This window comes from Amborella trichopoda, chromosome 8, assembly GCF_054954075.1.
Source record: "Amborella trichopoda isolate Santa Cruz 75 chromosome 8, AtrichopodaSantaCruz75HAP2 v2.0, whole genome shotgun sequence".
NCBI lineage: Eukaryota > Viridiplantae > Streptophyta > Magnoliopsida > Amborellales > Amborellaceae > Amborella > Amborella trichopoda.
This window is the reverse complement of record NC_142343.1, coordinates 11,384,933-11,411,897: the sequence shown is the minus strand read 5'-3', so window position 1 is coordinate 11,411,897 and position 26,965 is coordinate 11,384,933. Positions and strand designations below refer to the sequence as shown.

The 26,965-nt window shown below is 37.1% G+C and overlaps 1 protein-coding gene across 2 annotated transcripts in view; it reads left to right on the top strand.

Annotated features, from left to right (window-relative positions):
* Positions 1–845: 845 nt before the first annotated feature.
* LOC18436009 (uncharacterized) overlaps positions 846–26,965 on the top strand; it is a 44,672-nt gene continuing 18,552 nt past the window's right edge. Inside the window, exons 1-9 of one of the 2 annotated variants that reach the window (XM_020668331.2) lie at positions 846–1,373; positions 5,795–5,874; positions 7,861–7,911; positions 8,055–8,597; positions 9,122–9,382; positions 10,784–10,849; positions 15,261–15,440; positions 24,587–24,638; positions 24,736–25,023. In XM_020668331.2, the coding sequence (XP_020523990.1) occupies positions 1,134–1,373; positions 5,795–5,874; positions 7,861–7,911; positions 8,055–8,597; positions 9,122–9,382; positions 10,784–10,849; positions 15,261–15,440; positions 24,587–24,638; positions 24,736–25,023 (1,761 nt within the window). In that variant the 5' untranslated portion in view covers positions 846–1,133. Of the gene's footprint in view, positions 1,374–5,794; positions 5,875–7,860; positions 7,912–8,054; positions 8,598–9,121; positions 9,383–10,783; positions 10,850–15,260; positions 15,441–16,455; positions 16,640–24,586; positions 24,639–24,735; positions 25,024–26,965 lie in introns of those variants that run through there. The other variant, XM_088873545.1, reaches the window with a different exon arrangement.

The following is a 26,965-nucleotide window of genomic DNA, read 5'->3' as shown; positions in this document are numbered from 1 at the left end:
AAATATGGAAGGAGAGAAATAATAGGGCCTTTGAAGGAAGAACATTGGAGATGGGTGTGGTGAAGAGAAGAATAATTCATACTATTTGGAGTTGGCTGCCTATCACAAATGAGGGCTTAAGTACATCTGAGATTGATATTGCAATTAGTCTTTCTAATCTTATGGGACAAAAAATGATTAAAGTTCGATAAAAAAATGTGTATGATGTTTGCCCTTACCTAGTAAAATCAAGTTGAACTTTGATGGTAGTTCCCATGAGAACCCTGATGCAGTAGGTTATGGTGGGCTGATCAAGAATTCTAATGGGGAAATCCTTTTATGCTATAGAACTTCAAATCTTATAATCGATGTTGAAAATTGATTTTAGAGCTATTATAGATATTTTTGATGCTCGAAAGCACGAAAACCCCCAACATGCTTTTTAGACAAGGATTCTTTTACTTTGTTTTCTCAAAGCCTTAAAGAAAGCATCCATATTAAAAAAATAAAAATCAATATATAGCCAAAAGATACTCTACTCATGTACGAGTAAAATGTTCATTTACTCCCTCAGCTAAGACGATTAGAATTAATTCTCGATGCCAAGTTTGTGGATGTAACTTCAATAAAAAAATTTTAATTGCACTTTCTGTGCACCTAAAAAAAGTAATGTCTCAAGATTGAATACAGACCATTCAATTTTTTAGACAGTCAGATTTAAGTATTAGAGCTCTCAAATTTTCATTTTTTTTTAAGAATAATTATCTAATAATTCATGAATAATTTTAGATCCAAAAAATCTCCCAAATAGATATAGGAAGGATTAAAAGTAACTATACTACCGAGGGAGCATAATAGGGAGCATAATAGACGTGCCCATACCTAAATACAATGGTCGGAGCACGTAGTTGAACTTTGTTGGATGCCCTCATTTCTTCTCTCTTCCATTTAAAAGGTTTGTTTTTCACATTCGCACCAGTCAGAGTGGGAAGAGGAGAGAGAAATGAAGAGAGATGTTTCGTGGAGATTCTCTCTCTACCTTCACAGTAGGGCACACGGCTGGATTGCTGCAATGCAATCTAAATCTCACAAGGCATAATAAGGGCAATACCCGAGAGTTAGTGATTTAGAGAGAGAGAGAGAAAGGAAGGTTAATGGAGGAGCAGTTGAAGATGGAGAGTTCCTTTAGGGAAGGACCACCCTTGGGGAGCTCACCTCCTTCATTTTTGATGAGTAGCAACCCTTCTTCGAGGATTTTTCAGTCTGAGATCTCTCAGAGACTGAGATCTCAGAAACCGCCCGAGCCTCTTCGTCGAGCAGTGGCTGATTGCCTCTCGTCTTCGCACCATGGGACCCCATCTCCTCTTGCTTTGGAAGCTGCAAGGACCCTAAGGGTTAGTTTCATTCATGGCTTTGAAGTTTAGTCGTCTATTGTCTGTGATCTGCTCTTTCTCTCTCTCTCTCTCTAGACTGTGTGATTAGTTTTAATGGTCTTTATTGTTTTTGTTTCCTTTCGTTCTCTCGTCTCCCTCTCTCTCTCTCTCTCTCGCTACTGACGATTGTGTGTTTTGAATTTACCTGTTTTAGTGTGAGTTTGATTAATTGCTCTTGTTATAGAGATGATTCGAAAGGTGGGGTTTTGTGGGACTTTAATCTGTTGATTTTTTCTGTGTTTGTAGTTTATGTTTTTGGATGTTCTTGTACTTCATGGATAAAATATTTTACGTATTTTAATTATCAACTTACATATATTTTTGGATAATCACTTGGTTGTCTGATTATTGTCTGAGGAATAAGAGGGAACTGAGATAGGCATTGCACCGAAAAGAAACAACCTTCATTGTATTTCATAGCTAGGCAATTGATTCAAATGTAAAATTGAAAGTTTGATACAGCTGAAATTTTATGAGTCCAATCGAGTGTTCTAGTTCACGGAGCTTTGATTTGATCTTTATCCTGGTCTTCTAGAATACATACATATGTGCGAATATTACTGTAGGACTCTAATACATATGTATGAATATCTTTTTTTTTGAAGTTGTATGTGCAAATATTTTTAATTATTATAGAATGGAAGATGGGCAAATTTTAGCTAGGAGCTTCTTGACATCTAAAGGGATGATCTAGGGTTTTTTGCTTGGCTCAACCGCTGAACTTGGTCACTGATGTGGCCAGTTACTTGAGTAAGTCCTTGCTGCTTTGCACGAGTTTTCTCCATACTCGAAAATGGCAACAAAAAAGTTAAAAAGGGAAAAATCTTTGTAAATCTGTTGAAATAGGAAAAACAAAGAAAACAGTTAGCATTGGAAGATGTTTATAAGAGATGAGAATAAGTTTTCCAAAAGTAAAAAAAGAAAAAGAAACTGCTTAAATATTATTATTTTTCATTGAATATTTGATTGCATTACTAAAATATAAAAGCTAAGTAGCAAAATGGCTGCCAATGCGCCTGGAGCTCTCTATAACAGAGGGGTAGTTAAGCACCCAACATAGCCATGGTGTCAAAAAACCATTGAGGCCGTGTAAATTTAAACAACATGGACCCTGTACATATAAGCAACAAGAAGAAGAACACAAAAAAGGAACTCAAGGAAATTCCTTGAGTCCCTTTACATATGAGAAGAAAAGAAACTGGAAGATAAAAACAAAAGAGGAAGATGCACTTCTTCCTAAGCCGCAAGGGGGTGAGAGAAGGAGCTTTAAGGAGAAAGAAGAGCATAGATGAGCGAGATGGATAAGCATAGCAACACCATGGTGAACTATGGGGAGGTTCCGTAGCCAATACACCCTGTTTGTTCGCAATGGATTAAAGTCGTTTGGGGTGATTGGTTGCATAATGCAGGAGGTGTCCTTGTAGGCTGCTCATATTACGAAATCATAGAATGCTACCCACATGCCTGGAGCTCTATAAGGAGTCCATGGTGAACTATGGAGGGGTTCCGTAGCCAATACACCTTGTTTGTCTGCAGTGGATCAAAGTCGTCTGGGATGATTGGTTGCATAACGGAGGAGGTGTCCTTGTAGGCTGTGCATATTACAAAATCATAGAATGCTACCCACATGCCGGGAGCTCTATAAAGAGTGTATAATATACTAATAAGGGCTTATAACCGGAGAGTAGCATAATAAGAGAGTAGCAGCAGAATAAAAAGTTTTTGTGGCAAGACAAGAAGGAATAGAATATGAGATGAATACATTTGGGAGAATTTATATGTGGAAAGCGATAAGATGAGAGAAAGTAGACATAGATGGGTTGGCCTTGCGCACCGTAGACCTAATACATCACCTGTTAGGAGGTGCGAGTTGGTTCAAATGGAAGGCTAAAAAAGTGCGAGGGGTAGGCCCAAAAGGAAATGATTGGAAATAGAGAGAAAAGATATGGGGACTTATGGCCTCATTGAAGGTATGAACCTTAATAGAGCAGGATGGTGAATCAGGATTTATGTAGTTGACCCCAATTAGTTGGGAAAAGGCTTTGATGATGATGATGATGAGTAGTAGAATAAAAAGTTTTTCAAAAAGTAAAGAAAGAAAAAGTAAACTATTTAAAGATTATTTTTTAGTGAATACTATATTATTAGAATATAGAAGTTACTTCGCAAAATGGATGCCCATTCGCCCAGAGCAGTCAACAAGAAAGGGTTGGTTTTTTTTGACAAGGTTACATAGGAATGGAACATGAGACGTTGGGCTATGAGAACTTAGCCTCTACCATCTTGACCCAAGCCCATTTCCTAGAAAGGGGTAGTTAAACACCCAACGTAACCCTATTGTCAAAAAACCATTGTGGCCATGTACATTTAAATAACAGGGACCCTGTACAAACAAACAAAAATAAGAAGAACACGAAAAAAGGAACTCAAGGAAATCCCCTTGAGGCCCCTTACATGTGAGAAGAAAAGAAACTGCAAGAGAAAAACAATAAAGGTAGATGCACGTCTCCCTAAATTGTGAGGGGGTAAGAGGGGGAGAGCTTTAAGGAGAAAGAAGAGGGTAGATGAGCGAGATGGATTAGCTTAGCAATGCCATGGTGAACTACGGAGGGGTTCTGTAGCCAATACACCTTATTCGTCTGCAATGGATCAAAGTCTCCTAGGGTGATTCGGTGCGTAACCAAGGAGGTGTTCTTGCGGGCTGCGCATATTATAAAATCACTTAATGCTACCCGCATGCTAGGAGCTCTATAAGCAGTGTGTAACAGGGGTATATAGAATAAGAGAGTAGCAGAGGGGAAGAAAAGATTATTTTCTCATAAAAATGATTATTTTCTTAGAAAATGAGAAAATAAAGAAAAATAGAAAATATTAAAAAAGGTAAAACCCTAAGTATAACTAAAACTAAATATAAATCATTTGTAATTGATTGAAGTCTTTTAGTATAAAAATATAAGTAATGTAATATAAAATTTATGCTACTTGCCCTTGAGTTTGCTGGGGACTTGTGCAAGGCATCCTGCCTTCCCGAGTTACTCGGATCGACTCGGGTGAGTAGTAAAACATTTGGATGATCTTATTCCTTTTTCTTACTACATTGAAAGCATTGTGGTTGCACATATACATATTGGTTTTAGGTATCTTATACTGTACAATTGGTGTGTTTTGTGTCCTCGACAGGGACAGTTAACATCCATTCAGATTTATGGATGATTGAGATTAAACGTAGTTCCTGATGATTGACATTCACCCTAGTACAGTCGATCTCCCCCATATGCCATTAGCATCAGACACCAGAGATCCCCATGCTGTATCTTATAGTGTGCAATCCTCGTGTATCGTATACTTTTCTTGTTTATTTAATTCCTTTTTACATCACCATGATCAACTGCTCGAGGGTATAAGGAATATCATTTTGTGTTTTGAACACATAATCATATCTGCATATTATAAATTCTGTTCACTACTTAATATAATTGTTTTGCATATAGAATGGTAACTCAATGATTTGATAAGATGTGCTTGTACATGGGATATTTAGCTTTCTGAAACAGACACAATGTGCACAAGTTTCATTGCACTCAACTGTTCAAAATAATCAGATGCAAATATCCAATTGTCCATTTCACCTTGTTAATTGGCCTGAATTCATAGCACGTTTCTTATTATACATTAGTTGTTTTATTTGAATTTATTTTGTTATGAGAATTTTTACTACATAGGATGCACATTGTGGTTACCCAAGCACTTAACCCTGAGATTCATGAAATAAACACTAGGAAAAATTACGAACAATGAACTTTAAAGATTTTTGAAATTAATAAGAAATTGTGATTGGAAAAGAAGGAAGCATGAAAAATGTGGGGAGGGGGGGGGGAGGAGGGGCGGACTTGGAAGAAAAAAAAAATGTTTCTTATCTAAAAAGAGTTGTTCTCTGCTTCCTCCTGGTCAAGAGTATCTGGCTCGCATTGCTTCTTTGGACACTTGGAAGTATAATATAGGCCACCCATTCCCTCTTTGAATAGCTCCTCCAAAAATTTAGTGAATCTCTAAAGATAATTTTTCTTTCTGCAAGGCACATTGCAAATTTCCACCTACACTGGTGGGTTCGATGCGCTTACGGCTGCATAACACATTCTGTGGCCAATAATGCGTTATGCGTTATGTGGCCGCATTTGATATTGAATTAGGCCTTTTAATTTTTTAATAAAAAAATCGTATTTTAAATGGAGCTTTACTAACTATAGTTTGGACTAGGCTAGCTCCCTTTGCAGTTTTGATTGGTCTTGTCTTTATATTATTGCTTGTTAGTTTTTCATGAAGAAGTCCTATGGGTTCACAATGTTTGGTTTTGATCGTTGTTACTTTTTGTCATGTGGCAGGATTATTTAGTGTCTTCATCAACAACTGATATGGCCTACAATGTGCTTTTAGACCATGCATTGGCTGAAAGGGACCGCAGGTACAATATGTCCATGAGAGCATTTTGTATTCTTCTCGAAATGAGTATCAAAGGCTATTGGCACTATGTTTTCTTTACTGCTTATGTAATTGATCTTCTTTTGCTTTACTCACAATTACGTAGTTATGCAACTATTGCATTGCAGTTTTGTAGGATAAAATTGATATTTGTTCATGTACATTCATTGAAGGGGATCTTCTAAGAGCTTTTGTGAATGTGGAAATTTTTTTTTTGGGCGAGATGTGAATGAGGAAACTTTGTTAGTGCCTTTTATTGGGAAAGTATTGCTCTTGCCTTCCTTTTGTGGATCTAAATTAAGAAATACTCAGGATTAGACTTATGATAGCCCATGAAGGTGGGTGGATGGAAGATTAGTCAACTGAGAGATGGTTCTACACTTCCCTAATATAAGGAATAATGAAATTCTAATTTTTTTGTCTTGTTCTAACCTGATGTATTGAAAACGATGATGCTTAACTTTGTGGATATGTTCCGATAAGGAAAAAGAAAAACTTTGTTGGTATAAATGGAGCTCAGGCTCTTTGTCTGGTGGTCACCGCATGTTGATGGCTGCAGCTCAACATCCAAGTTGAATCCCACTGCGAACCAACAAAAAGGAAAAGGAATTGCAGGTTACTCACCCTCTTATTTTTATGGATATCTTTTTGATGTTTGCACTAATCATGTTTCTCCTTTCCGAACATTCTCAGGAGTGTCCAGTTTAATGGCCAATGCACTAGTTAATGATGGTTTGAGCAGTCGAAGTTTATGTGTGGAGGAATTATGCCCCACAGATGACACCTTGCCATCCCCAGTATATGTGTGTGACATTGTTACTTTGTCACATTTTCTTTTTCTTTTTTTGGAAATGTGTGTCACGTTTTCTTCAATAAAATCTGTTACTTATCATAAGAAAAAGATGGGTAGTCCATCCAGTCTGGACTGCCTTTCACCTCTATGAGGAAAAAAGAAAGAACCTGTCCATTGACCTTGTCCCACCAATCTCTGGAACCTATGCAAATAGATCTGATATTAGAAACTTATGAAAATCTTACAAAAAATATATACTTATTTACAGAAGAATTGGGAACAATCCTAGCAGCTAAGGGAGGGTAGGAGGGAGTTGGTACTCTTCCAAATGTGCAGCAAAACTTCTATTACTGTGTTGCTTTGTTTTTTGCAACTTGTTTGATTTTGCCTTTATAAGGCATCAGGTTTGGATGCCGAACGATGATGCTGGTTGGAAACTATACTTGAACAAATTACAGTTAACAACTAAAACGAAAAATACTATACTTGAACAAATGTTACTAACACAGGACCTTCATTCTTTCACTTGAACAATACTCAGAACATATTGTCATTAAACTTCAAAAAAAAAAAAAAAAAAACTAGAACAAATTCTACTAACACAGGAACTTCATTCTTTCACTTGAACAATGCTCAGAACATATTCATTATGATTGTTAGTTAGATAGATTGTTTTCTTTTTGATTTTTGGTAGCTGATGATTTGATGTTATAGCAGAGACAGCAAATAATAGTGCTAAATATGGGAAATACTTGCTCCTATTGATCTTGAGTCTAGGTAAAAACTTATACTGCCGTAAAGTATCAAGATCACCCTTCTTTGAACAAGGCAACTGTTTGGAAGCCATAGGACGTTTTTTACTACAGCTTCTTGTACCCCTCAACTTTTAGCAATATAATGATTTGTATAGAGAAGCATAAACAAGAATGCAAAGACAAGGCACACAGATTGAAGGCTTTGATGCAGCCCTCCAAATTTACAAGCGAAAAGTTTTGTCTATTTTCTAGCTTGTCATGTTCTGGTGTTTTTTGTTATATGTAATATAATTTGACAATGTTTCAACTTGCCAGCTTTCTGTTTAGCTCCAGACTTTAAGATTCTGAATATGATGGATACACCTTTTTTCTACTTCTTGTTCTAATTTTAATTTTCTTTCTTTTCCCCATCTTCTCCCAGTCCTGCAGTGGTGTTAAAATGTGTAGCACTTCTTAAAAGATATCTTCTACGGTGAGTTTGATTTCTATGTCTGTTGAGCTTTATTATGTTAGCTCTTTCTATACTACCAAGGAATTTCTATGGTACCAAGGAAAGAAGAAAGAAGATAAGGAGGGGGGGAGGGTTATTAATATTGCAGTTCTTTTTCACTGCAGATACATGCCTAGAGAGCAGACTTTGCAGCAAATTGATCAGTTTTGTGTAACTCTGATTGCGGAGTGTGATTCCTTAGCTAGTAGAAGAGTTTCTCCAATCTTGAGATCCTCAAATCATAGGAATGAGGCATCACCGGTACCTACAAATGCTTTCTCCCCATCTTTCCATGCTTCAACATTTTCCTCTGGAATGCTCGTGAAATCAATAAATTATGTTCGTGGCCTGGTAGCTCGACATATTCCAAGACGATTATTTCAACCACCAGGTTTAGCTGGCGCCTTTAATGCTTCAAATTCAAAGCTGCCCACATTGTCATCTTTAATGAGTAGGTCTTTTAGTTCTCAACTAAGCCCAAGAGGTGTTAGTAGCAGGGGATCTCCTGAGACTAAAGAAGTTGCTGCATCATCGTCAAAGAATTCATCTGGTATTGCAAGACTTTATGAGGTAGACGATAATTATCTTGCTGTTGATGTACTGAAGTGGCGGTGGTCTGGTGGCCATGATCTCCAGCCTTCGGTGCTGTCCCACGCTGTGACAAACAGGTAAAACATTGTTTTTTCTATGTTGACCCTCTCTCTCTCTCTCATGAAATCGAGTGCAGACAGACATGTGACACGTACATACACACTTGTGTGTGCTTGTTTTATGTGTAATTTATTTTGACTGGTTGAGTATTTGAGTTTACTGTTTGGAGGGCATAACCATGAGTGGTGTGTGAGTGTTTGTTATGTGTGGAAAATGATTAAATAGTGTGTCCTTTGTACATTTCTGTTTGGGTGCCATCCCCAATAATGGATTAGATATAATGGATTAGATATGAAAGGGGTGGAAGTGGAGGGTTAGTGAGAGGACTACTATCAAACCTGCTAACCTGGTTATCCTGTTTCTCGACCGTTATAAACGGGGAGGGAACTCCAATAGCACCACTCACAAGGGATCTTCAAAGATATTCTTATGTGTGTGTATGGACACGTGTGCACATATATGCGAGTAGTTGCTTCTCAAAGTTTGGATTTTTGGATTGCATAAAAATCTTACGACAGTGATTTATGATTTGTGGATTTAGTGGTGATGACATGAAGCCCCAAGTAAGCAATGCACATAATTTTGTAGAAGTTGGTGCAGCCACATTGCGTGTGGGTGATGTGGAACTGAAGACTGAGGCCCCTCCTGGAAAATATTACGATCGTTTGATATCTGAAGTTGATTTGGACCAACTACTACAGCCCTCAACAGTCACGGCTGCAAATAATATTGCATCAGCTCGTGCTCATTTGAGAGCAATAACTGCCTCTAAACGCATGGTATCAGGTCCTCATCAGGTTTGGTGCGTACTTGTTATGCTACTTCTTTATGTGAATCCTCTTTTTGTTTTGTTTTACTTTTATTTTTTTTTGTGGTTTGCTCCTGTTTCAAAAGATTTTGGTTCTTGCTTTCTTCCCTTTTTTGTTTTTGGTAAATTTTCAGTTGATGGTTCTTATAGAAATATGTGAATAATAGCCATCAACTTTCTGCACCTAACAATTCACGAACCTCTTCATGAATGGGAGTCACTTCATCTAATATTCACATTTTAAATGTCGGTGTACCTTATTCCTTGTACATGTAATCTTAATAACTTACAGTTAAAGGTGTCCATTTATGTAAAAATTCTGTCTTTCTAATGAGCTGATGAAGTCAACATTTCAGGAAAACCACTTTTTCTTTTTATAATATATTTTGTAAAGTATTAATGGTCAGTGAATCCTATTTTTATCACATTCGCTGACTGGACTAAATGAATGCTATCTTGATGGTTACAAATTCACATACACAGACAGAGGGATACTTGCATACTCCCATGAGCCAATTTCTGCAACATCAGTTCATGCCTAAAAATTCCAAAAAAAGATTATCTAGGGGGATTTATTGGACCCTAAATTTTGTAGGGTGCCTTTATTCATCTCGGTGAACATGCTTATGAACAATCCCTGAAAAAAACCCCAAAAAATGATTCTTTTAGGAGAGAGAAAATACAATTAATATTTACTGTCCATTTTAGGAAAGAAATAGTGGCATTAGATGGATGCGTTGGGGACTTGGGGGATATGCTTATCCCCACAATTTGTCATTGTCTCGATCATCACCATATGAACAGCTTTTTTTTTTTTTAATTTGATTTTGAGTTATTAAAGGCATAGATCTGAAGTAGATGGCCAGTGTTTGCTGAATTTTCACTCTCCTTAAAAAAAAAACCTATTTTTTAGGTATTTTTCATTTTTTTTTCTTTTTGAGATTGTTTATTGGATTTAAGAATCAAGAGAGTTTTATTGCAAAGTTTGGGGTCGAATAGATATCTCTAGTTTTTGGGCCTTGAACTAACATTATTGAAATTAGCTTATGGGAGTAGGTAATATTTTGTCAATGTATATGTGTTTGTGCATGCACGTGCATGTACTTGTGCATTTAAGATTGTCTCAAAGAATATATTTGATCACGTAAAGAGTTCAAAATGTCCTGAATCTAATGTCATAAATGTTAGCAGAAGAATACTTCAGCTTCCTTGTAATATTTATCTTGTATGTTGTATGTTTAATCCATCAAAAAAGAGAAGGATCTCATGGATATGTTTTTTTTTTACTGTGGAGTGTTACTGTGTCACTGTGTATAGGTTGTTCTACAGTAGTCTTGATTTATTTTGAAACAGCGTGAATGTCAAGCTCACATTAACTTATTAGTATACTACCAGGGATGATGCCCCAACAAACACATTCCGCATGCGTGCTCGCCCCCTTTTTCAGTATCGGTATTACAGGTATTTTTGTGAATACCCTTATTCTTACCTTGTTTGTGTATAGTGAGCACTGATAGAACTGTGTATGGTGAAGTGAAATACTTAGAAGTATTATGCTATTTCATATTTCCCATTTGTAAATCGTGATAAATTCTAACATTTTATCAATCTTAATTTGATAAAAATTGTTTATAATTATTGATTGTCTGCTTAGTTGTGAACATTCTAATCATATTGTTTGTCCTTGTAATATTCTTTTATCCAATTCATATACATTCAAATATAGTATAGTTGCGACATGGCCTTTTTTCCTCTAGTGTGACAATGGTTTGAGAAGGGTCAAGGGTACATAAAATTCCCCCCCCTCATAATCCAGCTTTCACAATGGAGACTGGTATGCTTCTTAAATCGCTTGATTCTGTCCACATGGTTTAAGATCACTGACCTACTGTGTGTCTGCAAAGCCATTGTTTGTTGACAAGTGATGTATATGGATAAATATAGCTCTTGCATAATTTTTGCTAGTTTACATTTTAAGAAGATTACTGATTCAATAACTGTTAAAAAGGTTGTTTTTGTGCAAATGCCTGCTATTTACTCATTGGTGGCTCCTTGTGATCTTAATGTGAACTCTATTTCCTTAATTCCCCTCTCTCTCTCTCTCTCTCTCTCTCTCTCTCTCTCTCTTTTTAATGATGTCCTTTTTTCTATGAATTATGGAAACTTTCTTATTGTTTGAATGGTTACGAGCTTGTAATTTTGAGAAGACTAGAAACTGGCCCTAGCAATTAACAAAAAAACGCATTGAGATTGATCTCTACTGTGGAACTAGGTCATTGTGCATCTGTGGCTTTAACCATATATTGTGTCCCTTGGAATACTAAAGAATGGGCTTGGTCACTTTAATTTTATTATTCTTATGATCAAAAGTATACATTCGATTGTAATAATATGGAACTAGGTTATGATTTCTGACCATTGTCAGTAAACTTGTTGAATCAACTCGGTGCTACCTGAGTCGAGTCATCTCATCATCTCAGCAAGTCTCCAAGACTAATCCGAGTCACATACCATTTGATACTGTTTCTTAAATATACTCGATTGAGTCTCATTTTGACTCAGTTGAGATGGCACAAAAGGACTCAGCTTGGACCAGGCTGAGTCCTGAGCCGGTTCAGAGGTTAAAAACATTCTAATTGCATTTCTTTTCATTTTTCGAATAAGCATAAAAAGAAACTTAGTAACCTTATAGCTCACCCAAATGAAAGGTTTTATATTATCCCCCCTTTCGTCTTAATAATTGAGGAGGTGGAACTGGCATTAACCATGTTCGCCTTTCTAAACCTAAGATGGAATTCTTTTATACCCTTTATTTGCTCACCTTCACCATGTACCAAAAACCTTAAAGAACAGCATCTATTGCATATCCATGCACCTTTTTCTCATATGACTAACTACTGTTTCCCTTCACTTGTCAAGAACAGTGTATCAAACCAAATTGCGCTATTGGTAGAAAACATATTAAAATCAAAATTCTCTATAATGGGAACATGTGTCTTTCACTATGTAAAGCGTTGTTACAGAATTCAATGTTAGTGTTATTATACTCATGTTTTGGTGCTCTTTGCATCATTCCATGATTAGTGCGATCAAGGAACTTCTACTAGCTCTGGCCATTCCTTGAACGGATTTTGGTATTATAATTATCTTCTCCCGGTTCATCTATAAGGAGTTTTTTCTCCGGTAGGCTTTTCTTTTACTTCAAGGGGTTTTGATATTTCAGTGCTGTTTGATCATATCTCCCCCTTTCTCGCAATCTGTTCTGAGATTTCATTCTCTTCTATCTTCAATATTCCCAATCTTTAGGAATTGGGCTTGGGCTTGATTGGTTAGCAATTGACGTCAAGAAGCGCTACATCTCGAGTTCGATTCCTACCATTGAACTACCCACAAAAAAAAGTGTTTCCAATCTCTCATGTTCATGACATTTCCTCTATATGACATTCTTAAACACCTTCCTAATGAAATCATTACTTTTAGAAGCTGAAATGTTTAAAGAATGCTTACATTGCCTAAACTTCAATGTGTCAACCCTTGACTTTTCCTTTAAATCCATTATGTTCAAGTCTCATGAGTTTAAATCGTAGTTGTTGGAAGCAGAGCGGGCGCCAGAGGGATTTGGGAATCGCAAGCAGGGAATGGTTCTTTTTTTCCCTTGGTACGCGCCATCCACACAATGCATATCATAGGGATCGAGATCTCAGGCTTTTAGGAATTGAGCTCCCTACTATTTGGGACGTAGTAAAGGAAGGGGTTGCATGTGGAAAAAGGTTTGAGGTTCTATAGTTTGAACCAAGAATCCCTTAGTATTGGAATCGATGTATTGAGTACCCTTAGCCATGGTTCCCCAAGTATCGGAATCAAGGCCCTTAATTTCCTTTAATGAGGGTCCCCCTGGTACATGAATCGAAGTATCAATGCCCCTAATCAGGATTCCCGATCAGAATTGGAATCAAGGTCCTCGAGTGCCCTTCTTTAGGGTTCTTTATGTATTAAAATTGAGGTGAAATAGAGTTTCTTGACATGCCACCCTTCATCGTTGACTAAAGAAAGTACAATTATTTGATTAATTAATAATACATTTTAAAAAATAAGACATTTATTTTGGCTCTCCCCTATTATTAGGAATTTAAGATTGAGGTTAAGTAGAGTTTTCAGACATTTTATCCTTCTTCATTGAATAAAGAAATAAGACATTTATTTTGGCTCTTCCCTGTTATGAGGAATTTATTATTGAGGTTAAGTAGAGTTTTCAGACATTTATCCTTCTTCATTGAATAAAGAAAGTATATTTTTTATATTAATTAATAAGATATTTTAAAGAATAAAATGTTTTAAATAATTTTTAAAAAATTCCAAAGATTCCATGATGTTATTGCAAGCATTCTATATCCCTTTTAGTATTAGTTCTCTGACAATAAAACCGCAAAATAGTATTCTGTTCAATGATTCTATAGATCCTTTTATGTAATAATCATTTTGTATGTCTACACTAGTGTTTCAAAAGCGGACCGCCCAACGCCTGGGCGGCGGCCGCTTAGGTGGTTCTGGGGGCATGGGAGCATTGCCCAGTCCTAGGTGCCAAAAAAAAAGCGGATATCCCTGGGCGCCCACCTAGGCTTCTGGTAACGTGCCTAGGCGGCTGCCCAAGGCATGCGCCCCCCAGGGGTGGAAATGCCACTCGTTGAGGGTATTTTTGGGTCATTTTTTTAATACTAAAGGTGCAAAAATGTGGGTTTTAGGTTCATTTGAAACCTAAAACCTATTAGAGCCTATTTTTAAGAGAGAAAAACCCAATTTTTTTTCTCTACTGGGCCGCCTAGGTTCTGGGCGCCCTCCTAGGCGTTGGGCGGCCTGGACCCCCAACCACCTAGGTGCCGCCTAGCACTTTTTGAAACACTGGTCTAGACCTCAATCCCATGTTGATTGAATCACTGCTTGATGCAACTATAAACCTTGGGATTTGATCCTGTGGAATCTGGATCCAAATAAAGATGATCGAGATTCGTAAATAGAAGGGAGCAAGATTTCTAAATAAAAAAAAGAGATTATGGGAAGATACCTCGTCCAGAGTGCCGTAGCGAGATTCTGGAATGGAATTGCCACCTAGGGTGGAAGATTCCGACAACTATGTTTTAAATGTTGGAAAGGGCTGCTTTGGTCTTGTTGATGCCATTGAACTAGGTAACTTGGGTTAGCCATTGTTAGGGCTTTCGAGTTATTATGTTTTTAGAGTTCGTAACTAGTTTACTTTATTAATTTATTATTTGTGGATCGTTTCTATATTTTTCTCAATTTGATTAAAAGTGAGAGACCCTTGAGATTTTTTTTTTTGAAAGTGAGGTTCTTGAAAGAGAATCTTGGCTGGACATCCATTTCTTGGAAAGAGTTGCTTCCTTTTCCAATTTGTACTGTACATAAGTTGTATCCTATTTTTTTCTTAGGATTGTAATGATTAAATGAACTGTCAATGGACAAGACAAAAATTTGAAGCAGTCACTTTTCATACGGTTGATGGGCTTGTGAATCTCCTTCCTTGAAAAAGTATTACATGTATTTAGACTATGTGGATCTGGTTGAATTTGCTTCTCTGAGTTACCTCTTTGATGCTGGTAGAACCATAAGAAAAACATGTTTTTTCATAGGATTTTTGTTTGAATGTCATTTTTTTCATAGTTAACATGAGAAAAACTTGCAATGTTCCATTTGGTCTAATTCAAAGCTATAATTTAAAACTTTTTTCATCTATGTTTGAGAACTGTGAGGTTCCTGCTTTGATTGATATGTTTATGGCTCTTTTTGGATGCTTTAATATTTTTGTTAAAGAATTTCAGTATCCTCTTTTCTTATAACCATCAACATTTTGGAGCAGTGAACAGCAACCTTTGCGGCTGACTTCTGCCGAAGTTGAAGAGGTCATTGCTGCAGTTTGTTCAGAGGCCTCTGTTTCAAGTGCAAATCTGATGCCTGTGTCATCTAAGCTAACTAATTACACCGGAAAGCAAACTATGGATGTTGCTGTCAGTGTTCTCATCAAACTTGTTATTGACATGTATGCTTTCAGGCTACAGTGCTCTTTAATTATTCTTTGTGTGCCTTTTTTTTTGTTTTTTTTTTTTTGATCGTCTGTGTGTGCATACATGCTTGTGTTGCATGCATGCATGTGTGTGTCTCCATTTACATGTAGTTTTGCCATATTCGCATGATTCATTCGTTGATAAAAGTGTCTTTACTTCAAACGAACTAGAGCATAACCTTCCAAGGAAGACATGAGCTACATACCATAACATGATGTCTATTGCTCATTGTTATTGGCAGCATGTACATAAGAGGCAAAATGTTTTGATACCATACTGTTTATGCTGCTAATTCATTAATAAATGTGATTATAAAGGTATCCTATTAATTCATTGATGTAGTAGGTTTACATCAAGTGGCATGCATTTGTGGAGATTAAGATATGTATACATGGAGAAACTATGGAAGGGGATGGTGATTCCTGTGAGCATGACAAACCACTCGCCTGCTTTCTCATGAGGGTGTTGGCCTTTACATTGGTAGGTCCAAAAATTTGGTGAACGACTCCTTGTAGTTTATTTGCACAGTTCTGGAGAGTCTACACAAACTCTTAGTCTAGAGAGTCTACACACCCACTTAATGTCATAAGGGAGCCGCTCTATAATGCAAAGTTTGAATCCAGCTAGCGAGGCCTATCTTTGTCTAGGATAGATCCCACACCTTGATAGGTACTGCATTGCTGATTGATCTTATGGCTGTAGTATCTCCCATCTGGGAGCAACCTCCTTGCCACACTAGCTACCAGTGAAGTTAAGCTTCATTGCTCATAGGGGAAGAGTCCTCCCAGAGGCACATGTGGCACATGTTTCATGTTTTATCATGGGTTACAAGCCACAATACCCATCTGTGTGCCAAAGTTGTGAGCTCCAGTCCATTGAGAGTAATTGCAACAAATCACCCCTGAAATTACCATGTCCCAAATCCATTTGCATGTTGACCTTAATCTCAGGTACACCACCCTGAAAAACTTGGTTGTTTCCTTGTGCTAGATGCCCTGGAAAAATTGCTGAGAGGCACAAGGCTGAGGAAAGGGGCCCACAACTTCCACATGGTAGGGACAACGATGGAGATAATCTTCTCTTCTTCTTCATGGAGCACTGGTTGAATTGGTGATAACAACCCTGAGATACTTCTTGAGAGCCTTATTGATCACTAACGAGCTGTCCAAGTGAGGTGAGCAAATTACACTACTCTTTTATAAAAGTTCCTGTCAGTCACCCCCACATTCACCATTATTTGGAACAAACCAGTGTTCGCCTACTTGGAAAGCCCCATATTCACCATTATTTGAAACAGATCAGTGTTTGCAATTTGGACGAGTCCGAGTCACTCAGACATGGCAGGCTGCTGAGTCTGAAACACTCCCCAACTTGGGGGTATATAAAATAACCTTTTTTAAAAAAATGAATTTTTACCAAAACCACCAATTTGTGCTAGAATTTTTCCCATTGACTAGATTTTTGTTCGATTTATTTAGTAGGTAGTTTATATTTGAGCAAAAACCATTAACTTCTACAGATTTGAGAGATCAGAAAAGTCGACCTGGATTCTGTCCGATTTCAAGAAATTGTGATTTTTCCCAATGGCTGATCGATTATTGATGAAAGTTGTTCCTAAGCCTATTTTGGGTTATTCATCCAAGCATATATATATTAGTTCACAAAAGGTTTATCAGAGAGTATTGAGAGATTCAGTTTCAGATTTATTATCATCCAAAATCGTCAAGACCTTGGATCACCTATATCCGAACCCAAAATGAAGATCTGGTTTGGGGTTATTGATTAGGGTTGTCTGAAGAATCTTTAGCAAGGATTGGAAGCATTCACATTGAGAGTGAAGTTTGGGGGATCTGCCTCAAAATTTTGGGAAAATTCATTTTTCCATTTTTATTTCATATATTAGATTTTTTTTCACGAAGTCAATGACAATTATCAATAGTTAATTTTGTAATTGATTTATATATATATATATATATATATATATATATATATATATATATATATGTTTTTATGGTCTTTTGTTTTTAAATTTTCTTTTTTCTATTTTTTGTTTTCTTTTGAGAAATAATCTTTCTCAGTTCTCAACTTTCGCATTTTCTTATTTTCACTCAGTTCTCAACTTTCGCATTTTCTTATTTTCATATCGTTTTTAAAAAAATTTTGTTGTTTTTTTTCTTTCTTATTTTCTATTTTTAGCAATTTGTAGGATTTTTTTTCCTTTTCTTGGGTTTTTTGAGCCTTTTGCAGCTCACTGTAGACTTGGGCAATGCGACTCGACTTGCCTAGGGGCAAGGGCAAGTTTCACTCCAAGATGTATTTCGCTTCACTAGTACAAACTAGGGACATAATCCTTTGCTACAAACTAAGAACATAGTCCTCTAGGCTCAAGCCTCATCTTGACCATATTGTCTCCCTCGGACAGAGTGGTTTTGTTATAATGTCATATCCTCAATGGTGTGCGTTGATTGCCCATGAGGTCCTTCACTCCTGTCATCTCTCAAGAACCCTAGGTCTCATCGTGAAACTAGATTGGACAAAGGCTTATGACCATGTGGACTATCCATCATTGACCAAGTTATTTCGTACATGGGTTTCGGTAGTCGTTGGAGGCGTTGGATTTACCGTTGCGTATCTCTTCCTCCTTCTCGATCCTTGTCAATAGCTCCCTTCGTGGGCACTTTCAGTCTTCTAGAGGCCGATGTCATGGAGGTCCTATCTCTGCTTTCCTCTTTGTTATAGTTGCTGGGGTCTTCGATAGATCCATCTCTACGCTTTATTGAAGGTCGCCTTAAGGGATTCTGCTCTTTCAAGAATCGCATTGAGGTCTACCACCTTCAATTCACCGACGATACCTTGGTCTTTTGTGATGCATCTGTTGATGATATAGATACTCTTTGGCTTTTCCTCCAACTTTTTGAGGTCTGCACTGAGACATCTGTTAGCATGGACAAATCCAAGCTCATGGCATGTTCCTCTTGAGACTCTCTTTGCTCTTGCATGTAGACTTGGTTGCTCCACAACCTCTTTGGCAACTAAATACCTGTGTCTCCGTCTTTTTATAGGCAAGCCTAGTAAATCTCCTTAGGACGTTATTTGAAATTTTTTACAGAAGACTTGATATGTGGCAAGGTTGTTTCCTTTTACTTGGGGGGCTCTAATTAAGGCAACTCTCCGCAACCTTCCCATTTACTGGATGTTTTCTTTTCTCATGGCCGTCAGTGTTCTCATGTCTTTGAGAGGATTATGAAAGCCTTTTTGTGGTCTACTGACAAGCGTAATCGAAAGATCCCTCTTGTTGCTTTGGATCAGGTGTATCCCCAAAGCATAAAGGTGGACCAGGTGTATCCCCAAAGCATAAAGGTGGGTTGGGCATCCATAATCGTCGTCTTTTGAACTTGGCTTTGCTTGGGAAATGGTGGTGGCGCTACGCCACTAATCCTGAGGCCCTTTGGAGATTGGTGGTTGAGGATAAATATGCTACTTGTTCCCCCTCATGGTCCGTCTAGACGATATGCAAGGACCATGATTTGGAATTGCTTGATCGTCTTTCTCTTGGGAAGAAGCAAAACATAATCAACTTGAATTCAGGACAACTATTCAAAATCTTAGTGAAACATTTGATTTGTTATCTCATGTCCGCTTTTCGTGAAGAAAAACCAATTGAAGTGGAGGGTTTCTTCAAACAACCAGGAGCTGAGGCAACTATTCAATTGAATGATATTGAGCATGTTCCTTGTCTCTTCTTGGGACAATTGCGCTTAATTGCGCTTAATTTCATATGTTCCAATTCCACCAAGATCTCTTCGTTAGTTGGGGGAAGAATCAACACGAATTGGATTTTTGAGGAACGTATCGGATGAATTTGTGTTCTTGCTCCGCCAAAAAGGGTTGAGTTGGAGATTCCTAACTCTTCCTCTTCTAGCGTAATGAAAGAGAACCCTAATCTTCTTGCATAAAATAAGGTCTGCATTAGTGGAATTGGAATGATGAGCAATTGGAGTAGATTGAGATAGAAAAAACTATTTCTTTTTTATTTTTATTTTTATTGTAATTGTACAGAAATATATTCTTTCTATCGTAATATATTCTACAATATGGAATATGGATTAAAATCATTTTATATCACTATTAGATATGAATGTTCTATATTAGTGTAAGTACTTAGTGTGAGTAATGAAATAAATATTCAATTGTATATACAACAACATAATAGCATCTAAGAAATAGAAATAAGTAATAAACACAATAGCTGCTAGACAAAACAATACTGAAATAATATTCAATTAAAGAAACAATATTCTGTATTATTGTTCTTATATTTCTACTTTCTTTGATATTTGATTGTTTGATTTGAATTTTGATAAATAAAAATATAAATATTAAAATATATACTTGCTTTGATATTTGATTATTTGATTGGAATTTTGATAAATAAAAATATAAATATTAAAATATAAATAGATATTTTTGATTTGAAATAATCTAACTCATCTTTATATATATGTAGCCATAATATTATATATTACTGATTTAGTACTTCTTAGATGTTTGATGTTTCATATTCATATTACTTATATAACATATGCTACTATTTAGGTAGAATACCATCGCCTATTGAAATAAACTTCAAAAACAAGGGATACTGAGGAAGAAACAGATGTAGAAATATAAAGAACTTTCGAAACGAAGGGGACCGAACAGGAAAAAGAGGGATCAATTGACAAAGACCCTTCCCGTTTTTGTTGGAAAAAAAGGGGGATCGAGACAAAATAGATGAAAGAGGAGGAGTGAATGGAAAGACAAAACAAAGGATCACGTCAACGTCAAAGAAGCATTGTATAACAATAAGGTTGTATATTGGGATCAAGAAGATAATACTGCATATGAAGATGGGAATCAGGAAGATTGGGAGTTGAAAGTACTTAGACTTAAAGAAGAGAAAAAATTATTGTGGCATGAAAAACCCTTTGTTGCTTTTCTTTTTGACGGGTCACCTCTAGGTCCTCTGGCTTCTACAGAGCATCTCAACCTTCTGCCAACCCTTTTTTCCTCTTACCAGGTTTAAGGTTAACTGTGGTCATTCGGGTTCTTTTTGGTCCGACCTTTGGATTGGCCACTTTCCCCTAAAGGACAGATTGCCTAGGTTTTTTTTCTATCTCAAACTCTCATGTTGCTAGAGTGGCTCAATTTTTTGATTCCCCTAACCAGCTGTGCTGTGGAACCCTACGATCCTTAGATCTTTGAATGATACCGAAACTACGGACGTCTTAGGACTCCATAACCACTTGTTGAATTTCTACACGGGCACCACTATTGTGGACAAAGTAACTTGGTCGCCTTCTCATTTTTGTGCCTTTTCAGTTTCCCCCTCCTATGAGGTCCTTTTAGCCCATTCTGGCAATATCCCTACTCTCAACTGTGTAGATTTCTCCCTTGCCTCCTAGAGTCTAGGACTTCAGATGGCTCACCATTAGAAACCATAACCTGACTTTAGACCTCTTGCAAAAGTGAGATTTTTCTTTGGCCAACTGCTGCTGTCTTTGCTCTGAGGTTGTGGAATCCTAAGGCCATCTTTTTACTCATTGTCCTTTTGCTAAAGCTAGTTAGGGCTCTAATCTCGACCTCTTCAATTGAGAATGGGTTGCCCCTTATTCCGCAGAATACCTTTTCATTGGTATGGTTGAATCGTCCTTTACCCGAAAGGACGTTTCCTCTAGAGAGCAACAGTTCTGGCAGTCTTATGGGACATTTGGAAGGAGAAATTCTAGGACGTTCAGGGCATCTACTGGCCAATCTCTTTTGTTTTGGAGCAAATATGCAACGCTACTGTATTTTGGGCTACTAACCACTAGCTTCTCAGGTGCATCTAGGACATACTTTTTTACCAATTGGAGCAAAATTATCAACTACAGGACCTGCAAGGAATCTTTCTCCTCTCAGTGATAGCCCTCGCGCATGATTACATCAAACTTAACTTTGAGGGTTCATCCTTGGATTACCATGGACCCTGCGGCTTTGGGGATATCTTCAGAGATGCTGATGCTAATGTTCTTTTTTGTCCTTTAGTGGCTCACTTGGTTATGGAAATCCAACTCGTGCTAAGGCTCAGGAACTTTTAGAAGATCTCTCTAGATTTGGTCCTTCTGGGGGCCACAACCTATTGTGGAAGGTGACTGAAATGTCATTTTATGGGCTCAAAGGACAGCTGATCGTCCCTTGGTGACATTCACACATTTTTGATAGGATCTTCGACTTTTGCAGGTCTCTTGGAGTCAGCTTTCATCATATATGGATGGCAGCCAATACTTGGTAGATGCTCTAAGCTAGGGAGGGCGCTCTTGCTAGTGTTGTTCCATTGCTTCAGTGAAGCCGATGCCTCTTCTGTTTCTTCCATGGTGACTTTTGTGCTTAGGAATTTTTTTATTTTATATCTTTCACTTTCTCTCTTTCTCCGCTCTATCTTGTCTATACTTTCCTTTATCTTCCTCTCTCTCACTCTCTCTCTGTCCCCTTCTCTTTCTTCCCTCTCTTTGCCTCTGTCCTTCTTTCTCACTGTTTCTCTCTTACCCTCTATCTTTATCCTTTTTCTTTTTTACTGCTCTCTGATTCTCTTCTTCTCTCTCTTTCTTCTTCGCTCTCTACTCTCTCCTCTCTTCATTCTCTCTCTCTCTCTCTCTCTCTCTCTCTCGCCCCTTCAGCAGGGTCTTCTCTCTTTTTTCTTTCTCTAGGACTAACTCTCATCCACCCTTCTTGTCTCCCTCGCTAATGTTTTTTATTTTTGAGGGTGAGCACTTGGTATGTAGGTTGCCTTCCTGAGTGTGTTGAGCACCCAGCTTGTGGGTGGCCACGCATCTCATTTTTTGATCCCTTGGGTTCAAAGTTGGCCTGTGGGTGGCTGGACTCTCCTACTTCTTCTCTGTTTTTCATTTTGGGCTGCCTTTAACCTCACACCTTTGTGAGATTTTTTGTACTCTTCATATAAATATATATACATCGACAAACTGAATCCACCCCCCCCATAAAAAAAAAATTCAAAAGAAGGGGATACTAATATAGGCGAACATCACCACACCAAATGTTGATCTGGCAGCTTGTTCTCATCACTCCTTCAAAACTATCCTTGAGATATTTCCGTAGTTACAAGATATTGTGTCATCATCATCATCCGAGCCTTATCCCAGCTATTTGGGGTCGGCTACACGAATCCTGTTCCACCACTCTGTTCTATCAGGGGTCATCCTCAATCAGACTATAAGTCACCATATCTTTTCTCGCTATTTCCATTCATATCTTTTTGGGCTTTCTCGTTGCCCTTATAGAGCCTTTCACTTGAATCAAATTGCCCTTCCTAACAAGTGTTGTATTAGATCTATGCTGCACAATTACAATACGCAAAAAAAAATAAAAAATTTCTCCCCTTTTAACAATTACACGCATGTGTATACAATGACCAAATATCCTCTACATTGGCACCTATTCTTCAAATTTTCAGGGTGTGTCAGTGATCCACAATTTGCCTACATGGTCTTGGAATATAGATGTCATATTCTTTTTGTAGCTTTGTTGACCAAATCAAGAGCTTGCTTTTAAATATCCATTAAATAAAACAACAAACCACTGGCCTGGTTCGATTGAAAAGCGACGTTTCAGACAATTAGAATTGTACCATTATCACCATATAGAGGTATAGGATTGATGGCAAGTATATGAAAGTATATTATTGCCAAGTAATAGATAGCACTTCAATATTACTTAACTGCAAACTTCTAAAATGGGCCAATGTATCATTTTGATGGATAAAAAAGGATTTGTACAACCCATTAGCTACTTGTAGTTGGAGAAATCTGAAACCAGCATATCTAGAGCACTTAACTTGAGCTTCATTAAGTGTGTTGGCAATCTTGCTGTTCGTCTGATGAAGTTGAGCTATAAGATTTTTTTTTCTCTTTTTGATACTTCTCTATTTTGTTTTCTTTTCTTTTTTTGGGGGGGGAGGGCCCCTACCCTTGGTTGGAATTAAGCCTGGGAATTGTGCATGTTATGTTGAATATGAAGCAAGGAGTTTGTTGAATTAACTTCTGGTTTTCGTAAATCTATCTTGTCTTTTGTATCTACTGAGAAGACAGCCTATTCACAGTTTTGTATAGGGAATAATGACATGTAACCTGTAAATCTTCTTGACTACTAAAAAAATTGTAATCATAAAAAAAGTCCTTTTGTAAGCATGACGCTTCAGTTATTCCTATAGGCTAGTTGAGTTACTTTATCTTTCATGTGAAATTGCTCAGGAAGTTGAGATCTCATCATTGTAATACCATACATATCATCCATTGATATCACTAAACTGTCTGCGTGACTGGCATTAGCAGTACACCAACTGTTGTATATTGTATAAATATGAAATGTTGAGTTTGATCCTGTATTTTCTTATTAAGCATTAGAAAAATACTGATTGAAGTTTGAGAGAACCTCTGCTGAAGGCACTGTGAAGCTTTATTAAATAGAGTGCTCATCTATTTCTGTTGGTTAAGCTAAGTTACGTTATGCAAATGCCTTTCTTTTTTCTTTTTATCTTTTTCTCTGGCAATGAGTATGTATCTATGTGCAATCATTAAATATTACTCTGTAACCTCTCGTTTCCTTGTCTCACTAATACCCAACTCTAAGCTGAAGCCTAAGGGATGACTAGGACCTCTATCACTATCCTATTTTGTTGCTTCAAGAGTCAGTTTCACCATTGATAACTGTGCCTACCACCTGGCTATATTCTCGGTAACTATGATCTAAATCTTTCCGTATTTCTAAAAATTGCTATTACTACCTTTCATCGATACAAATTACTCCTTCCACAAATAAAGTTAAAATGCTTATCTCAAACTTAATGTTACTGGTGGCAGTATGGATTCAGCTATTGTCACATCTTAATTCATTGAATAAGAGAAGCCCAGCGGCACTGTGCTCTGTAGCCTATACCGATCAGAAATAGTTTCTCTTTGAGTTTGAGATGCATTACACTGACCTGTTACTGGATGCATGATGTATTTCAGAAGTCTGTTAAATTCTTTTTACCTTGTATTGAAAGGGATTTTTATTGATTGAAATCCAAAGTTATGTCGTGTAGGTATATGGTGGATCCTAAGGGTGCCGCGCCACTAACTCTCTCTATGCTTGAGGTATCGCATTAGTTTTATTATTGATTATTATGGTTGAATGTTTACATACAGTATATCAATAGTTTTCATTCTTACATATTCATGGTATAATTGATAGGAAATGCTTCTCTCTCCGAAGTTGACATCTAGGGTTCGCGCTTTTGATTTAATTTTGAACCTTGGTGTTCATGCTCATTTGTTGGAGCCTATGTTAAGTGATATTCCATCTACGATTGAAGAAGAGGAATCATCACATGAACCAGAGTTTAGTGCTGATGAACAACTTGAATCATTGGGACAGAGATGTACAAGGCTTTCGGAGCAACAAAATATGCCCTCAGCTATCGAGAGCTTTGAATCTTGGCTTTTGAACATTTTACATGAAATATTACTTCTTCTTGTGCAGGTGTGCATCTTGATCTGTCATGTTTTGAGCATTGTAGATGCTACTGTGTTTCATTGGCTATCACGGTTGCTTTTAAATTTCACTATTTTCTAATGTAATCAATAATCTAGAGTATGGGTATCTTTTGGTATGTATTTTTGAATCATTTGCAGATAAAGTCCAACCTAAATGCTCTTCACTTTCTGCCATGAGTTGTGAGATTATTCCGTTCTTTATTTTTCAGTTGTCCTTGTTTGACATGTTCAGTGCGATAAAAATTGGTGGTTCTGTTTTCGTGACGATATTAACTATTATTAGCATTAGAATGTTATACCACTGGTGCTTACCTGACCAATATCTTATACATCCAGTGGCAGTTGAACGTTTACTAATTCTGCAGTGACATGTTGCGACTCTCATATATGTGAGAACCCTTGAGAGCCTTGGATACATACTTCTTTTGTTTAATTTGTGGCTTTTAGTGATTTTCAGTGAATTCTTGGACCAGTGCCAAAAATGTCGGTTTTGCTTACTAGTAAGAACTCGTGGAGGATGTATGGAAAATTTGAGTAGATTTTATTTTAGAGTCTGATCTTTTTGTGATATTGCGCCTTTAAAGAATTTTACAACTTATGTCCAAAGTACATTGTTATGATACTTCTATGAGAAAATTTTGGAGTGTTGGCTGCCCATGCATTTGATCTTTTTTTTTTTTTTGAGAACGTACATTTGATCAAATTTTTATGCTTCATCCACTAACACTCCATGAATTTCTGTGTTGGTTTTGTTTCCCCTCTAATCATGTAGTTAGTATCCGTCTATTGTATTGAACTTGTCAATTTGTAATAGGCTTCTTTCCCTAATAAAACTGGCCCGGCTTCTGGTTAGCCTTTGCTTTTATATACTGTGTCCTAGCAATATCAGCTGGTATATAGTTTCTTTTTTGCAGCAATGTTTGTTCCATTTCTACAATTTTGTAATTGACTAACTTGACCTACTATGGTTATTCTAACTTCAGGGTTAGATGGGTTTTGGCATCTTCATTTTGATAGTTCTTGTTCCATGAATATAAGAAGGGAAATTTTTTGAAATGATTGCATAAGGATTAGGAAGGATCAGTTGCGGATGCACCCATGGTTCATAGGCAAGGTTTTCCCAATGAATGCTGCTTTTGGAATTGCCTAAAAAAGGTTTCATGGGCCTGGATTGGATAAAACCCTCAAGGGAAAGAAACGTTTTTTTGAGAAGGGAGGGTCTATGGCATTTGACTTTCTTTCTGGAGAGGATGCCACTAAATCTTTAGTTAACCATTTCTTCAAAAAAGTAAAATAAATAAATCAATCTTTATCGGACAAAAAAAAAAAGGATGTGGAATTGATGAAAGGAATAAAAAAAAGATCCACTTTATCTTTATTTCGACTAGGAAGCTGCTTTCCACTATCTCTAATAAGAAGACTAATAATTCAAAGATTCATCGTTCGTTGTCTCAAGCATATGTATTTTACAAATTATCGCAAAAACCAGGTATTAAGAAGTATCTCTTGGGATCTTTATTTCAATACTGCAGAGCGTATTCTATTAAAGATAGAATAAAGGACTATTTGGAAATAGAAGGAATATTTCATTCCGAATCAAAACGTAAGAAACCAGGGGAAAGTTCTCTCTAAAATGTCTGGAAAAAGAGACCCATCTGCTGGCTGGTGTATATTCTGTTATTCTGGAACTAGTTCAGAACCTGCAGTTTATGTTGAAACTATTCAACATTGTGATCTCACTGGCTCGTTTTTGTGTTTGTGGTCAGGATGGACCAGCGAAAGCACCTTTCCATGCCAAACTGGTTGGACTAGTTTATTGGTTGTACTTCATGTACTGCTCATGTATTTTTCTTTTTGGGTTCTGTCTCTGAATTCTGAATCTTTAAGGAGATTGATTAGAAAAAAACGCTGATTGCATTTTGAGTCCT